The sequence below is a fragment of the Ascaphus truei genome, chromosome 3, assembly GCF_040206685.1.
Source record: "Ascaphus truei isolate aAscTru1 chromosome 3, aAscTru1.hap1, whole genome shotgun sequence".
Classification (NCBI taxonomy): domain Eukaryota; kingdom Metazoa; phylum Chordata; class Amphibia; order Anura; family Ascaphidae; genus Ascaphus; species Ascaphus truei.
Genome location: NC_134485.1, coordinates 323,352,362 through 323,366,067, shown reverse-complemented (window position 1 = coordinate 323,366,067; position 13,706 = coordinate 323,352,362). Strand labels below are relative to the sequence as shown.

The 13,706-nt window shown below is 48.3% G+C and overlaps 1 protein-coding gene across 2 annotated transcripts in view; it reads left to right on the top strand.

The window, feature by feature from the left end:
• The window catches only part of LMBR1L (limb development membrane protein 1 like), a 47,545-nt gene that overhangs the window by 4,666 nt on the left and 29,173 nt on the right, over nt 1-13,706 (top strand). For both annotated transcript variants that reach the window (XM_075591249.1, XM_075591250.1), the window contains exons 2-3: nt 10,320-10,404; nt 12,459-12,492. In XM_075591249.1, coding sequence (XP_075447364.1) covers nt 10,320-10,404; nt 12,459-12,492 — 119 coding nt within the window. The remainder of the gene's footprint in view (nt 1-10,319; nt 10,405-12,458; nt 12,493-13,706) is intronic.

Genomic DNA, 13,706 nt, shown 5'->3' with positions numbered 1-13,706 from the left:
CTTATACGTAATATTCTAGTTTCCACTATTCTGCCATGGATTGTGTGTGTGTGTGTGTGTGTGTGTGTGTGTACAGTGGTGGCTGCCTTCAGCCTCGTGCGGCCGTTTCAACGCGATTTTTAAAACCGCGGGCAGATGCGGCATGTTCCGGCCGTTTTAGGCGCCGTGGGCGGTTTTATTGTTTAGCGCTGTCTAGCCATGAATGCGGCAAAGTGCGTGACATAGGGAAAACATCCCCAAAAAAATTTGGGGGTGTAGGAGAATAAAAGGGGCCGCAACTGTGTGTGTCTGTGTGTGTGTGTGCATGGAAAACAAACTCTTCTTACAGTATGTATACCTCATAGCGGCGAGCTCGGAGGGAGCAAAGTGTTATTTATATAGTGTTTATCCCAGTGAGGGGGAGCTCTGGGGAAAACCGTAGCTTGCACATGTACATTAGTATCTTACAACCTGGTGATAATACATTAGTATGTTATAACTCAACATTGACTTGTTGATACCCCACCTCGGCAGAGTTGCTTATATTATAAACAACTGTCTCAATCTTGAATATCCTTGGGCTTTATACAATAGAGAAAAGTCGGAGGTTATTTTATTATACTTCTGGAAACTTTAATATCCCCAGGAACTAATATTGGTAACGTCACTGTTAATTATCTGGGGAACAGGCGGGCCCCAGAGCTGAAAATAGCATCCCCCTCTCCCCTCCCCAGTTCCAATTCTGCTTTTTTCTTCTCGATTGTGGGCTACCAACTTTTGACAGTAAATGGATGAAGCTTCGGGCTTTCAAGGCTCCTCTGACATGATGTAGTAATTTTGTCGTATAAAATAGTGTTGTGTAAGATTCTGCATGTTGCTGTCACTGGTGCCCTGTGAACGATGTACATTTTGGGGATGACCCGACTTATCTGCAATGTCCACCTTTCATCGGCTTGGGGTGTGTTTACTGCTCTTAATGAACCTTTCCCCTCTGAGGAGTTCCTCCAGTGTCAGCTCAATGTAATCTGTCTTCAGGGCGCTGACTCTGCTGGCTGATTTTTCTGCTAAGTATAATTGACGTTTAACCTGACACGGACTGGTCATATTGTTCCATTCTCTTCAGCCCAGAAAGACTAGTTTCGTAGTGCCCATGTCTTTTGCATCAAGAGGGCTCATTATGTACGGGATTACCGAGAATCAAGAAACACTTCTCCATTCTCACATTTTAACACTTCGAGCCTTAGAGAGAGCTTAGTGCATATATCTCTCGGTAACACTGAGGGTCATATTCACTGTAAATGTATCGATGAGACTATAGTGCGTACACATACACACACACACACACACACACACGTCAGCACTGACAGAGTTTTGCAGAAGTGATGGCGAGGCCTGTTTTACATGTTGACATTTCGACACCTTAGGTGGTGGTTGGGGGGGGGGGGGCGCCTTCGTCCAGCAGTGGATCGACAAAGGCTGAAGATGCGATATTGTATGTAATTCTAATTGCACACACGTTATAAATTCCATTACCTCTGTTGCTTTGTGGGTCCCCTCAACGGTAAAAGAACTAGAAAATATGCTGTTTTCCAAGCACTTACCCTGTCAGCGCCACACGGTTGGAGTGTGGGATCGACAAATAACTACTGAGCTCTGTATCATCAATAAAAATAAATATATTGATCAATTCAGCATTTTGCTCCCACAATGTTCTGACCTTTGGGTCCAAAAGTCCAACCCTCTTTATTTTTATAGCCCATCCTCTGAGAATGTATTAATAATGGTATTGCTTTTCATGAAATGGTATGCAGAAGCCTTTTATTAAATCAAGATCAGTGTTGCCGAGGGGGTGGGAGTCTGCTGGCACCCGGCCTTGGAGTTCATGTGGTATCTGATCTCCAGACTACGTAAACGGAGAGTGCATTTGTTCCCCGGCCCCATACAGACTTGTAACGTGAACCTAGATGCCACAGGCAAATGGTTATTGGCTTCAGTGCTAGCGCCACCAATTTTGGGACCGGGCCAGTGTCCTGAAGGGTTGACAAAATCGCATTGGACTTTTATGTTGTGCATGATCTCTTAATGTGTGTGACCACGTGACACAGGACACACTTTGTTGTTTGTTTTCTGAGCGGAGCGGTCACGTTCGTAGCGGATTGCGCTGTGACGGTTTGCAGACGCATAAGAACATCAACATTTTAACCAGGTCTTTCACATGAATGGTAAGCATCCATAGTTTGGCGATCTCGCCCATGATATACGTAGTCATTTTAAAGACCGTCCTTTCCGTGGGAGTATTTTTGGGGAGTTGCCTATAAGGGGCAAAAGTGCTAGAAAAAGCAATACTAAAAGCCTGCAGTTCTGCGTAATCTTAGAAATTTGTTACTTTCGTGAACTACTTCATATTTTTCAGATCCATCATTTTTGGGTGTTGTTTTTTTTTTTTTTGTCTAATTTGGCCAAGAAATTAAGACATAAGACACACAAATATTGGAGAAAATCGCCAAGAAATTAAAAGCCTGTCAAATATAAAAAATATTTAGCTGGCTTTTGTTTCTGTTGGGCCCAGTTTTGGAGCTTCTGATATCACATTCCCACGTACATAATGGATTACATGTCCCATGGAGGAATTAATTATAATGGAGAGAATATTTAAGTGGTATTTGGAAGCAGAATTAGAAAGGCAAAGGCACAGAGAAGACACTGCCACATTTTTGCAGTCTCTGTAGATGTGTATCTGTCATGGGAGAGGGGGTTTGGCCCGGCATTAAAGGGGTTACACCCCATTTGGCCACCCCCTGCTCTCACTTGGGAAGCAAGGGGTTAACTGGACTGTGGTCCAGTAATGTGTTTTTACCTTGCTTCAGCATCCAACTGTATATTCATCTGAAATAAATGTATTGTTCTTATCCCAGTGTTTGCACCAACACATAAACTGGGGTTGATGCGAGAGGGAAGGGGTTAATGTTAATTCAGTGATTATAGCCCTTTGTTCCCTTTTCCCGCCTTTTCAGGCTCCATTTTGCAGCCTACCATAGGTCGCCATTGCAGCTCCATTGATTCCAATGGCAGATCTGGCGGTTTTGGACCTGTTTCCAGCAGAGACCAGCAGGGGTGTCCGAGAGGAGGAGCGGCGGTTTCCCATTGTAAGTCAATGGGGCCATTGACTTCAATGGGGATTCCTCGACGCCGACCTCCAGGAACAGGTTGGCAGCCATCCAAACCGCAGAGCGCAAAAGCGGATACCTTGTCTTTGAAGAGAGCTTTATCACTGAGTTCAAGTTCACCGACAATTGGCGTGGGAACCTTAGGTTCTAGGGCACCTAGAAATAAAATTCTTTTTGCCCCTAGCTCCTAGGCCTCCCCACACTCGACAACCACCGGGTCCGAGAATCCAGGACCCCCGTAAAGGGTCGAGCTCAACAAGAGGGTCGCGCCATTGACTTCAATGGCGGAGCGGAGGTCCCATTGAATCTAATGGCGGCGCTCGCCCATGCATTTCCTATGGCGGCGCCGGACATTGATTCCAATGGGAGAAAAACGCGTGGCATGAAAACGGCTAAGTCCGAAACAGTAAAAAGTGTAAGTCCATATCTCTGGTTCTGGGAGGACCAGAGGGCTGGGATTTGGGTCACATGTAGCCAAGGTTCCGGCATTAATGCATGACCATTCCCAGCCCTCTCCGAACAACCAGACAGAGTGTGGGCAAAGGGAAAGATTGGTGAGTTTCCCCATAGCCGTCAATGGCGGCGTTTCCCCATTGAAAGGCTATGGCGGAGAAGTCCCATAGACGTCAATGGCGGAGTTGCCCCATTGAAAGTCTATGGCGGCGGAACCCATTGACTTCAACGGCGGAGTTGCTCCATTGAACGCCTATGGCGGCGGAGCCCGTTGATTTCAATGGGGAAAGAGTGAAAAGCAGAGATTCATTTGTAAAGGGAAGAATCCTGTATTGTAAAAGTGTTTTAACCTGCATTGGTGTATCTCAGGTTCTGGGGGTCGCAGGGAGCTTCAATTTGGCCACTATGTAGAACCCCCTCCGGCATGAGGGATTGGCATGTATCAGCCCACTGGGCCCAACAGAACCGATTATTTTGATATGTGAAGATATTAAACTATGAATTGTATTTTGGGTCTGGTATGAGAACTCAGAGCCCATCTGCTATGTTAATAGGTCAGGATGGCAGACAAATGGTCGATCATAAAACTCCTGATCAAAGACCCCCCACCCTGCTTGTGTATGCAAGCACAACTGAATGCAGGACATGGGTGCTTGAGATTAAGTGTTGTACTTCACACCTTGGACAAAGGATATCCTGGCCAAGAAAGAGTTGGAGACGCCAGGCTTGTGGGAGGGGGACTGAGAAATTAAGCCCCTGATTAGAATATTACCCACCCAGTGGGCGGGTGTTAAGATGCCCCTCAGGTGAGGTGGCAAGGAGAGATTGGGTGCAGGTAATTGTTCTCCAATAGCCTGCACTCAATAATAAGGTATAGACTGGAGATTGCATATAAACCAGTGTCCAGCCTATTCTCAGTGTTCCTCGTGTTCTTTGTGTATTTTCGTGATTGCTGATGAATTGCTAATCCTGGTTCCTGATTACTTCATCATCCCCATTCCAACCCTAAGTAAGTGTGCATATTTTGCCTGTTATTTGTATATCTTGTGTGTTCACCTTATTTAAGGAATAAATTATAGTTTATCATATCTGTCGTGTTCAATTCAACCCAGAGATATTTTTGGTGTGCATATTATAACCTTGTCATAAGTTACCGTAACCGTGTCCTACAATTATTATAAGCTTGGAAATATCCCCTGCAGTAAGGTTTCCACAAGACGTTATGTGCTCCCCCACCTTGCACTACTTATTGGATGAGCCCTCCAAATGTTACAGAATTTGTATTTATTGTTTCATTTTTATAATGGCAATTAACGTATTGTCCCAAAAGCCAACCGATATACAGTACATGTGTATAGGTTAAAGGCTCACATTCAGTAGTTAAAGTCGCAGATGTAAAAAAAATGACATAGAAAATCCTTGACCATGCATTGCAGTCTGTTCTGGCAGCAAAGGGTTAACGTGTTCCATATGCTCTTCCCATGCTTCATCCGGCAGTTTTAGATAGAGATGTTTTTTCCAGCTGGAGGGTGCGGGCCTGTTTGTGTCTTGCAGGGTACATAAAATACATGCTGAATTGCCACATTCTCTGCATACTTTTTGCATTACGGGTAATGTTTTGAAGACCCTCCTAAACTTACTCTGTTTTCTGAAACCTATTAAGTTTCATTTCCTTAATCCCACTAATTTCTCCCCCCCCCCCCCATGCCTTTCTTTTTACATATGTCTCAGAGATTGACCGCTGTATATTTGATGGACGTTTGCTCTTCGTGTATTGAACTCTCCATTGGAGGTTTCCATGGAAATACGGCTAATGCTCCTGACCCTTTTGCTTTTCATTTAATAGTTATTTTAGTGGTTCAGTTTTACCTTTTATGGATGATTCATTTGTTTTATTAACGATGAGTGCGTCCGATCTGAAAACGTGTGCAGCATCAATGGTACTGCAGGGGGGTGGGTTTACATGAGGAGAAGGGAGTTAATGGTTTGGAACACAGGCGGGGGATTGGTCTGTGTACTGCTGCATTGCTGTGTCCTGCATGCACATGGTTTAGAGGTCACAACATTCCTGGTACCTTTCTGTCTGATGCCTTAATCCCCTGATATGTGTATATCCTAATGTTGGTTGTGCTGAGTTGTGAATCTCAGTTTGTTTTCCTTCTCTGACGGCAGCTCTGTGCATTTTTAGTCTTTTGGCCACTGCAAACTCTTACCTCCTAAGAACCAAATGACACCCGAAGAAGTGAGCATTAGTTGGGTATGGTCACTCCTGCTGTGCGTTATTGTCAACTGCTATTGCTAACTACACAAAATAAATACCGGTAAGTCTTTAGAAACCGTTCATTGGCGCAGTGACAAACTCTAAAAAAAAAACTCCAGGATCTTGTGGTGCTTCGAAAGGATATAAAGCTAAGGGTCAGGTGCAGAAAAGGGTTATCCCGCTGGTACACCATAACACAGGGGCTCTCAATTCCAGTCTTATATACACACACACACCCACCCCAAGGTTAGGTGTTCAGGATATCCCTGCTTCAGCACAGGTGTCTGCAGAAAAGGGTTATCCCACTGGTACACCGTAACAGGTTCTCAATTCCAGTCTTCTATACACACACACACCCCCAAGGTTAGGTGTTCAGGATATCCCTGCTTCAGCACAGGTGTCTGCAGAAAAGGGTTATCCCACTGGTACACCGTAGCACAGGAGTTCTCAATTCCAGTCTTCTATACACACACACCCACCCCAAGGTTAGGTGTTCAGGATATCCCTGATCAGCCCAGGTGTCTCTCAGTGGCTCAGTCCACCACCTGTGCTGAAGCTGTGATATCCTGAACACCTGACCTGTTGAGGGGGGTCTTGAGGACCGGAGTGGAGAACCCCTGGTTATCTCATGAAAACCAGCCTAGCATAAACTTTTTATTTTCACAAAAAGTGGCTGTAGAAGTGCTACAAAGGATGAGAGTTGTAGATTTAAAGTAAGCTAAACACAAAAAGAATCGGGATGTATGCAACCTGGGATGTCCTGTGACTGGTCAGTCATTAAAATGATCTATTTGCACTAATTCTATTGCATCCTGTATTGGTGTGCTCGGCTACCTCTTGCTTCATAAGTTGTAGATTTAACACCGAGATACCAGTCCGAGTGCCAAACGGTATCTTCTATTTTGGAAACGTGTGCCTTAACCACAAGGCCACCCACTCCCTATATGAAGTCCTGTGTGTTGTGGTTACTACCAACTGAGCCCAAAGGTCAATGAATAGTCAAAAGCCGGTTCTGCATCCCGGCGCTATAATTCTACATGATACACGCACCTCCCTGAGATCATAACCGCTCTGTGAAGGTGAACTTATTTTCATTTTAATTGGCTTTGTAGCTCACTTTGTAGCCAAAGGCCTGAAAGTGATTTACTCCGCACTCCTAGCTTTTGCTGCTTTTAAAGGCTAATCCTGTAAACATCGTACCTTTCAGACCAAGCGAAGCGCGACGTTGCTCCCTATAATCCAAGCTGATGATGTGTGCAGACGCACGGTTGAAACGCAGATCTTTGATGTGACACATCATAGTTTAAAGTGCCAGGTCCTCGTGACCTCGAGCAGGTTACATTTGCTGCTTCTCTACTGCACAGCGGCTTCCTGTCGCAAATAATTTCCTAGCACAGTGCCGGATGTAACCAAGATGTGTTAGAATTCATTGATGCTTCTGGTGCTTTGTCTGTTGTGCAGCAGCGATCCTTTAAATGAAGATCTCGGTGTGCATTTTACTATGTGCTGTACATATATAGCACCTAGAGCGGCAGTAGGCAGAAGGGCCGCACATTACGTGGACACGGCACACGTGCAGAAGGGACGGTGTAGCCATTGGTAGGAGCTCCTCCCCAGACCCTCCGGTCAGCTGCCTAATGCCACCGGGCTGGTGAATCCTGTCCCGCTTCTCTACTTACACCACCGGGAACTAGTGATTTGCACAGGAGAGGAGCGGGCAGTGTTAATCAGCGCACTGTCCTTTACTGTAGCAGGTGAAGGACCAGCGGTAGCTACCATCCACCGCAGCAACGTCTCCCCTCTGCACTGTGGAGACGGAGAAGCAGCATGGTTGGACAGCCAGTGATTGGGGGCTACAGGCAAAGCCCCATGAGGGATACATGCGGCCCCTGGGCGCCCGTTGCCCACCAGTGATCTAGAGCAGGGTTTCCCAAACTTTTTTTTCCGTGACCCGGTTATTTTTGAACTTCTCCTTCGTGACCCACTAAAATTTTTATCACCTATACTGGCCTATAGGGCCTGCACAGACACACACAGCCACTGATACACACACACACAGCCACTAATACACACACAGACACACACACAGCCACTGATACACACACAGCCACTGATACACACACACATCCACTGATACACACACACACACACACACACACACACACATCCACTGACAGACACGCAGCCACTGACACACACACTGATACACACACACAGCAACTGATACACACACGCAGCCACTGACACACACACACACAGCCACTGACAAACACGCAGCCACTGACAAACACGCAGCCACTGACACACACGCAGCCACAGAGACACTGCTACACACACACACACTGATACACACACAGAGACACTGCTACACACGCACATACACTGATACACATACACACACACACACACACACACACTGATACACACACTGATACACACACACTGATACTGATACACACACACACACACACACACACACACTGATACAGATACACACAAACACACAGCCACTGATACACACACACTCTGATACACACACACACACACACACACACACACACACACCGACACTGATACAGATACACACACACACACACACACACACACACACACACACACACTGATACACACACACACACAGCCACTGATACACACACACACACACACACACACTCGCTCTCCCCTATACGCACACAGACACAAACAGTGAATTACAGGCAATGACGGATGTGAGTGACTGGAGGGGGGGCCGGGGACTGGGTGGGTGGAAGGGGGGAACTGGGACTGGGTGGGTTGGATCTTAGGGAGGGGGGAACTGGGACTGGGTGTTTGGGTGGAAGGGAGGGGGGAACTGGGACTGGGTGGGTGGGAGGGAGGGGGGAACTGGGACTGGGTGGGTGGGAGGGAGGGGGGAACTGGGACTGGGTGGGAGGGAGGGGGGAACTGGGACTGGGTGGGAGGGAGGGGGGAACTGGGACTGGGTGGGTGGGAGGGGGGAACTGGGACTGGGTGGGTCGGAGGGATAGGGGGGAACTGGGACTGGGTGGGTCGGAGGGAGGGGGGAACTGGGACTGGGTGGGTGGGTGGGAGGGAGGGGGGAACTGGGACTGGGTGGGTGGGAGGGAGGGGGGAACTGGGACTCGGGTGGGAGGGAGGGGGGAACTGGGACTGGGTGGGTGGGAGGGAGGGGGGAACTGGGACTGGGTGGGTGGGAGGGAGGGGGGAACTGGGACTGGGTGGGTGGGTGGGAGGGAGGGGGGAACTGGGACTGGGTGGGTGGGAGGGAGGGGGGAACTGGGACTCGGGTGGGAGGGAGGGGGGAACTGGGACTGGGTGGGTGGGAGGGAGGGGGGAACTGGGACTGGGTGGGTGGGAGGGGGGGACTGGGTGGGTAGGAGGGAGGGGGGAACTGGGTCTGGGTGGGAGGGAGGGGGGGACTGGGACAATTGGGTGGGTGGCAGTGACTGGGTGGGAGACAGTTACTGGGTGACAGTGACTGGGTGGGTGGGAGACAATGACTGGGTGACAGTGACTGGGTGGGAGAGAGTCACTGGGTGACAGTGACTGGGTGGGGTGACTTACCTTGCCGCCGGACGCTTTCCCCTGCTGCCCCCGATATCCCCTGCTGCCCGGGTTGGGAGGTGGGCTTGGGGGCACGGGAGGTGGGCTCGGGAGGGGGTGCCACGGGAGGTGAGTTCGGGAAGCTGGCCGCGGGGGGAAGCGGGCTGCAGTAGGAGCTTGTACTTCCCCCTCCGTCCCACATAACGTGCGGGCCGCAGAGGAGCTGGTACTTCCTCCTCCGTCCCACGTTGGGAGTGGGGGGGAGGAAGGGAGTGGGCCCTGCTTGCCCTGCGCATGCGCACGGGACCGCGGGGGGAATCGCCGCCATTTTTTTTAACTTGGGGGGGGGGGGGGGGGAGACACCGGGCGGCCAGCCTCGCTACGACCCGGCAATTTTGGTGCCGTGGCCCGGTGCCGGGTCGCGACCCACCATTTGGGAAACGCTGATCTAGAGCAGGGGTAGCCAACTCCGGGCCTCAATGGCCACCAATTGGCCAGGTATTGGGGATATCCCTGCTTCAGCACAGGTGGCTCAGTCAGAATGACCTCGAGTAATGCAATATACCTGCATGCTTGTACTAGAAAGGGAGATCTTATCTTACACTGTGGTGTGAGAGAATATCCTATTTCAATTTTCTATTTAGTAAAAAGATCTTGAACCTTTTATCACCCTGTGCCTCAGGCACCAAATCTTGCATGGTAAACGGAGTCCCTGCTCCTTGAAGATCTAATCTGTAAATTCTTCTACATCTAGCGCGCCGCGTATACTGTCGCTGCTGTGTATGAACGGGTTATTGGAGGATAAATCTTCTAATGAAGCCGAGCGAGGCTTATGGGTCACTAGTGTTGGTGGTGTGATGTTCTGTTTGTGTATAACTTTGGCTGTGTTCCCTTGGCAGATCTGTACCCTGCTCTTCGCCTCGCTCTACCTCCTCTCGTATATGGTCATCACCAAGTTCAAGAAGCATGCTGACTTTACAACAGGTGAGTCTCCTTCCCCATTCTCTGCATTATCCGTTGAAGCTTCTATTCCCCATTCTCTGCTGTATCCTCTGCTTTATCCACGGAATCTTCTATTCCCCATTGACTGTATTATCCACGGAAGCTCCGGCTAAGGCTGTGGCCAGGGTGGGAGAGCACTCACTGGCGCTCGAGCATAGTGACGTCAGGCCAGCCAGTTGCGTGCTTGAGGGGGAGGGGGGTGTTAGGGGGCACGGCCGTTACGTCATGGAGCTGGTTCGCCCTCATTGGGCGAACCGCTCATGTGACGCATCAGCGAGCAGCCAAATCAAATTTAGTTGTCTCGCTAAGCACCATGCATGCGCAGGCGCTCGCTCACGCTGGCCACACACATTGCATCAATGTGTTTCATCATTGCAAGCTTGAGCGCGCCCTCCCGCTCAGCGGCACCCTGGCCGAGGCCTTACTCTTCTACATAGGTTGTACCCTGCTTGGATCTCCTGTACTTCCGAATCTAATCTGCAGTCTGCAGCTTCTCTGCTTTTACACCCCCCCCCCTCCCCCTGATTCTTTTCCTCCGTGTGCACTTGCGTGTCATGTTTGCATGTTCATTTGCTGGTCAGGCTTCTCATTTGCATTATTTTCGTTCCTGACTATAGCACGCCCCTGTGTACTGGCATTACGGGGCCCGGCTTGCCAATGCTATATGTTTCATTGCTCTGTTCTCTCTTGCTGCTCTCTGGTACATTGCATTACAATTCTGTGCAGCAAAAAGATACACTTGACGCCATGTTAAGCTTCACGCCTCGAGCCACGGAGGTTTGCACTCCTTTTTTATAAACGCGTTATGGTGCTGATTCAAGGTTTATACACCTACATAATGCTGCTTACGCACGCACGCACACACACACACCCTTTCTGACGTGTACTCATAGCTTCTAACCCATTAAAATTGGATAGGGACTAGGTGGAGGGGAAATAAAGGCGGACTAAAGCATCTGAGTCTGGGTTTTTTCCCCTCCCTAGCTGTACTCTGTTCCAAAGCTTGACCGGGCGCAATGTTTTTGCATACTCTGTGCTTACACGAGCTCAGCAGATTTATATATAGGTGAATGTGAGTCCGGGATCTGTCACTCTCTCTGTGCCATGGGTAAAAGTGGTGTGTGTGTGTGTGTGTGTGTGTGTGTGTGTGTGTGTGTGTGTGTGTGTGTGTGTGTGCACTATTAAAGTTCACATGCTATTTAGATGCAATTTAAAGGCAGCATAAACTTGTGAAAACTGAAGAACTGTATAAAAGGGTCGGCATAAAGTGTTTCCCAACCTGCAAAATGTCTGGGGTAAGCGACAATGAATGTACTTATCAATATATTGGTGTTGCACCTATCATCCTATCATCATGCCAAAAAGGAAATCCATGGAGATAAATGATGCGAAATGTCATTGACTGTAAATATTATTGACCCTTTTGCTGCTAAATAGTCAAACAATGTCTCTTCTACAGTGCTACTTCCAGTGGCTCTTGCCTAGTGATCCATCTGTTTGTGGGAAGGGTTATGAATAACTTTATTTTATTACAATTCTACACCTGCACATTATTTTGTTTAACAAAGGATCGATCCCCTTAAGAATTGTCCTTTTTTTGGAGACCATATAATTAAAAAAAAAACTAATAGTAATTCAACGTATGGTAAATACCAACGGTACTAATGTTCACCACGACTTGTGACCACCGCGCAGGCGGAATATCCCACAGCTAGCAGTTAACCCCCACGAACTCCCTCGCACGCAGTGACGGATATCACACCAGCGTTTTTGTGTTTGAGACGTGTTCATATCCACCTCCCAGCCTATCCCCCTGAAGGTTCACATGCTGCACTGCTTAATTATACCATTTATCTCCTCTTCCAACTCCATCACCTCAAATAATAGAAGTAGATGGAGCCCGTTAATGCAAAGGGGATAATGTATTGAAACACAAGCTGCCTCCTCTTGCCCCAGATATTGTCCGTGTTGGCATTACCATGTATTTAGGCTTGTAAACCTCATCATCGCGTTCTCTCCTTTTGTCTCCCTCGCAGTTGACGTTGAAGATGCCGCAGTTAACAGAATTGCGTAAGTTCTAACATTACTTCTAATGGTTTTTTTTTCCCCTTTATCCGTCCGTCTCATTATTGCCACAGCATTGATCGTAGACATGGAAGGGCTGAGGATTTGTCATGCTGTAAAATCAATATTTTAACAAAGAGTTGCCACCTGCGTCTTTTGTAAAAGCAGCAACTGATGTGTAACACTTGGGTTCAAACATTGACTTTACTGCTTAGACTGGTTTAATAAGTATCTGGGCTTTACCGTCCAATCTGTCATCAAACCGCGGAGTGCTGTGTGATGTGTACGTCTTGCTCTGTTAACTTTTTAACCCCCCGACGTGCAGGATCAGCCTGTAAGGCCGCGCTTATAGTGACGGCGATGCGACGTCGCCCGAAAACAAATATAGTGTCGCCTCGTGCGCTTATAGTGCGCGCGGCGGAGCGCCGTCGCGGAAACTGGAAGCCGGCAAAATTAGATTTTTCAAGGGCTGTCGCGTCACATGACGGCCCTTGAACGAATCAAATTGACGGAATCCCGTGACCCTGCCGCCCGGCGCAACATAACGTTCGCCGGTGGCGACGGGCGACGTCACCCGCCGTGACGCCGTCGCCATCGACGGCACTATAGGCACGGCCTAACATATTACAGTGTAGCGAATGTGCTAAATGTATGCTCTCGTCATTACTGCTCATAACACGGTATTTTAGCAGCTGTTGCTTACGATTGTGCTTTGTAATGCGTGGCCAAGGTGAATATTTGCAGGTTGTATTTGGGAAATCACATTCGCTGCGGTTTCTTTCAGTTCAGATGGGGTCACCCCTATAAATGCGGGTAACTGCATTGCTTGGGTTTTTGCCACTAATTCCTATCGCTCAATGTAAGTTTGTATCGTTGTTGAATCTCTGCGCTGCTGAAATGACCTTCACAAAATGCACTCTGGAGTCCATAGGCTTGTAGATGAGACGCTCTATGCTGGTTTCAATGTGTTTGTATTGTAGCGCTTGTTTGTTGATGCATTAAATTGAGCGTGCAGCATCAAAGGGTGGAGTCCCCTGAGCCCTAAACAAGTTATCTGTGCTTCTTTCATGAGAATGTTTGGCATGTTCAGTCCGTCACACACATCTTATATCCACAGTGCAAACCACTAATTGTTTCTTGGACTAGGAAGATGTTCTAGCTGTGTTATAGGGGCACAGACCATTGTCCTGTGCGAGCCATGTACGTGTCCCCATGTATCC